Genomic DNA, 4,535 nt, shown 5'->3' on the forward strand with positions numbered 1-4,535 from the left:
TCACAAATTCATAAGTTATAACAACATCATCACCAAAAAGATATATCAGGTACTCAAGCTKATGTACGTTTGATTCATATAGTTAAGTATATCAGATAAGAAATTGATACTTAATTTTGATCTCGTTTTGTCAGTCTATTATAAAGAAATGATGAATAGTTGATTATTATGAAAATACTGTGCAGGCACGTATTAGTTGATAACTTGCTTACTTATTTGTAATACATTAAGATTAGTACTTAATCTGTAATTTTTAATGCAGGTAAATTGTAAATGATATGTAATCTTTCTTAGGTGACGGATTCCATGCCGTTCATGTATACCGTAACTGTTGTCTTGAACAAGTAAGTTTACTATTACATTAAATCACATGGCAGGACAATTCATTTATTTCATCGATCTCCTTCATCATGTTGTTTATGTGTTTCAACGCCCATGAAGTTACATGACAATGAAACCAGATTCATCAGTACATTGTACATGCCCTCACATGCTGTATAAAAATTTACCAATGAACTTAACTTACCTGATTGATCTTATGAACTTGGTTTCACCGGTACATAATATACATTACAATTAGTTTATCATGAATCACTACACACATAGGTTTCATGAAGTGTAGTGATACGACAACAATATAATCTAGTGAAATAACTCTAAACAATATAACAAAATAACGTCTCAAGATTTTTTGATATGACAAAGTCTGATAGATAAATTAACATCTCAAAATTAACATAAACGAAAAAATCAAAAAGTAGAACTTCAATGTAATCAAAATGAACTAAAAATCCATCAATACAATCCAAATAACATCATAATCAAAAAGTGAACTAAAACCCATCAATACAATCCAATAACATCTCAAAAATTAAATGATACGAAAAAATAAAAAAGATAGCTTAAATGTAATCACGCTTCGGACAATTCCGAGAATCATGTGTAGCCATCTGACCACATAGTCGACACTTTCTCTTTTGTTTTTTTCTGTTTGAAATTGCTTTCTCTGCAGCGCTAATAAGTCTCTTACCAGTTCCACAACCTTTGTTTCGAATACCGGTGGGAGGAAGAACATCAACAGTTTCGGGTTGAGATACTCCAAGAAACTCTTTAATAGACGCTGTGGTCTCTTCAGTGTGAGACTGTAAAGGAAGTTCAATGTCAACCTTTGAATCCCATTGTTCGAGTTGGTCAACAAATCTTGTCAAAATGTCTTTTTCATTTCGGACTCTACCTAAGATACGTTCAAAATATGAATAAGCCAAGCTCATCAATCTCTCTTTCTCTGCATCAACTTCACCATATCTGAAACKTGCTGGTAACCACTCCACGGGAACTAGATCGCGTCGCCAACGACGTAGTATATATTTATCGGGAATTCTGTCAACCTCATCATTTAACATCACCTTCAGAGCATGACGACATAAAATCCCATTACGAACAAAACAATTGCAACTGCAATCATAGGAGTTTTCAATCTTCTTCTTAATCACCTATTATATGGGAGGAGGCTTCATCATATTGTTCGTTAAAATAATAATTAAMAATAATGGGTGCAAAACGAAACTGGACAAAGTAAATACCGTGTATTTTGTTGTGACCTTCGAAGCCTTGTTCTTGTGAGTAATGATGTACACTCTGGTTTCACCATTGTCAGTGAATCCATCCCAGCCACAAAGCCAAACAGCCTTTCTTAACTCTTTCTGAATTTCGAAAAATATAGTYCGTGTATAAACCTCTGCTGCATGAGCTTCCAACTTGCAAGGGGACACCAGTCGAGGAATCGTGCTTTTCGTTGTCACCTCTAGTGACCCATGTGTTGCCCGTTGACTTTCAATTGCATTATCAAAAGAACGGAGAAAAACAACAAGATCATGCCAAAAATGTGCATAAACATTAAAAAACGCATTGATGCTCTCCGACCTGGATGTTGTTTTCATTAGGCCTGACATGTGAAAATCCTTATAGTATGCCAGAATCCACGACTCCCTAATATTGTACAAATCATCAAACCATGGATCTCCACGTAATCCATAAAAATCGATCAGATTGTTCCATTGCATCTCAAATTCATTAGGACCAAGGTGAACGTTCCACACCAACTTATTGAATTCGCTAACGAACTGCGTGCGGTGTTGGAGGTGATTACTAATCTGCAAATATGACCATCAAACATTTGCATAACAAATTAAAATAAACAAAATAATTACTACAAAAACTATCATCTTAATTACCTTYGATTTCACCTTTTTAGTGATATGCCACATACACAATCTATGCCTGGATTCAGGAAATGCAATGGGAATTGCTTGTTTCATCGACGCACATTGGTCGGTGATAACGAAACGTGGTTGACGTCCATGTGCTTTTAGAAACGCTTTTAGTACCCATGTGTAATCAACCACAGATTCATTATGAATCAATGCAGCTCCAACAACAACRGATTTCTTATGATTGTCAATTGCAACGAACGGAACAAATATCATAGCATGCCTAKCAAAAATAAAAAATGAATATTAATATAAGGTACAAGATAAAGTATTGATAAAACCAACATAATATTTTAATATCAAGTACAACTTACTTGTTGGTTCTAAACGTTGCATCAAATGATATTGCATCGCCAAATTCCCTATAATTTGATCGTGCAGTCTCATCAGCCCAAAAGATTGCTAACAACTCCTTGTCATCACACTTGTACTCGAAAAAAAACTCAGGACAAACCTTCCTCCTATTATCCATCACATTTAATAACATTTGTGCGTCTTTATTGCCAACAAAATATGYCATATCGCGTTTGAAGTTTTGATGATCTCTTACAGTGCCACCCGATGAATCTACAACACCCTTAACGGCTTTCATAAATCTATGAGATTTGGTGATGCCAACCTTTGAACTAGAACCATGAAATACATTCTTATGATCAGCGTAGTGGAGTTGCCTTTTCGAACGGGAAAACTCATCTCCTCTTTATTAAAAAGGATGTGATTGTGTTGCTCAACGAACTTGTAAACTTCGTATTGGTTCGGTTCATTAACAAGGTGAATTTTTAAACATGCTCCACAACCGGAACGCTTGATATTTGAATTTCGGATTGTACGACCACCTGGAAGAACATCTAAGGAATCAAAATACTTACTTTGGGGCCTCCCTTCCTTACTACACACATAAAATCGGGATGTGATACGACCAAGCTTATTTATCTTCTTGTTAGATAAACGTACATCAAACCCAGCTTCATTGGCATATTTCCGATACATTTTCTCAGCCGATTCTACAGACTCAAAAGAATCACCAACCTTAGGTTTATATTTTACGTCTACACTAGGAACCCAATATTTCGACCCAGTAGACGTTTCCCCCATGTCTTGATAGCGATAATCTACAACAATATCCAAAATGAATCTTATATTAATGCAAATATATCATAAAGCCGCTTTTAGATTATAAACAGTAACACAACATCATGATTATGTCGGCAAAATACATTATGTAGGTAATAAGACATAATGTAGGTAATCATACTTTGACATATTAGCATATAGCGTATACATGAAATTATTGGCTAATGACATATTAGTTGTTGATTCTGCTGATGATACTGGTTTCGTCAGTTTTGACCATGTCAACTATTTAATATGTCTATATTAATATTTCGAGTGATATAGAAAATAATTAATTCATATTAATCAGAATAAAATTGTATATGATGATCAAGAAAAGGCGACCACGTCCTTAACTATGTATGAATCTATTTTCATTTAGTATCTGGCGTCATTGGTACTTATATACTCATGTGTATTCCCTCTAAATTAGGCATACCATGTGCTTCTCCCACCAAAAGCAAAACTTTTTCCGTTTGTCTAATTCATATTCTTCATYTGAAATTGCTAATGCTCCTGCTACTTCTACTGCAACTGCTACTGCTACGGATAATGCTACTCCTAATGCTATTGCTACTGCTAATGCTACTATTACTGGTACTTCATTATGAATATGTCTTCAACAAATTTGTATCTGGTTTCATCAGTACCTATATACTAATTGTGGATTCCCTCTAAACTGATTCTGCTACTGCTATTGCTTCATTCGTTCATCCATTGATTCCATCAACTATGTATGAATATATTTGGAAATCATTGCTACTGCTACTGGTTTCATTAGTTATTCATTTATTCTAATCTCTTAGCACCATTTGTAATCACTTAGCATCCTGATTCTGATGCATCTGGTTTCATAATCTGGTTTATGCAGATTATGATCAAATACACAAGCACGATTTGTAATCTCTTAGCATTTTTTGTAATCTATTAGCATCTTTATGCTGATGCATCTGGTTTCATCAAATCTTGTGTATGCATATTATGAACAACTTCTTTCATATGAATTTACGTGATGCATCTGGTTTCATCTTCCAGGTTTATGCAGATTATGAATAACTTATTCCATAACCAAATACGTGATGAATCTGGTTTCATCATTCTGTATTATGCAGGTTATGAAGAAGTTCTTCCAGATGCATCTTCGTGCAATCA

General features: G+C 34.6%; 2 protein-coding genes across 2 annotated transcripts in view; one reads left to right on the forward strand and one right to left on the reverse strand.

Annotated features, from left to right (window-relative positions):
• Nucleotides 1-902: 902 nt before the first annotated feature.
• On the reverse strand, nucleotides 903-3,365 carry LOC112524899 (protein FAR1-RELATED SEQUENCE 5-like). The gene is made up of 5 exons (XM_025134842.1): nucleotides 3,007-3,365; nucleotides 2,585-2,896; nucleotides 2,235-2,493; nucleotides 1,584-2,153; nucleotides 903-1,406 (listed from the first exon to the last, which is right to left on the reverse strand). The coding sequence occupies exons 1-5, from the start codon at nucleotides 3,363-3,365 to the stop codon at nucleotides 903-905; spliced, it is 2,004 nt and encodes a 667-aa protein (XP_024990610.1).
• A 458-nt stretch (nucleotides 3,366-3,823) lies between these two features.
• LOC112524900 overlaps nucleotides 3,824-4,535 on the forward strand; it is a 7,530-nt gene continuing 6,818 nt past the window's right edge. The window contains exon 1 of the mRNA XM_025134843.1: nucleotides 3,824-3,980. Within this exon, the coding sequence (XP_024990611.1) occupies nucleotides 3,824-3,980 (157 nt within the window). The remainder of the gene's footprint in view (nucleotides 3,981-4,535) is intronic.

The sequence above is a fragment of the Cynara cardunculus genome, assembly GCF_001531365.2.
Source record: "Cynara cardunculus var. scolymus isolate 2C chromosome LG 13, CcrdV1, whole genome shotgun sequence".
Classification (NCBI taxonomy): domain Eukaryota; kingdom Viridiplantae; phylum Streptophyta; class Magnoliopsida; order Asterales; family Asteraceae; genus Cynara; species Cynara cardunculus.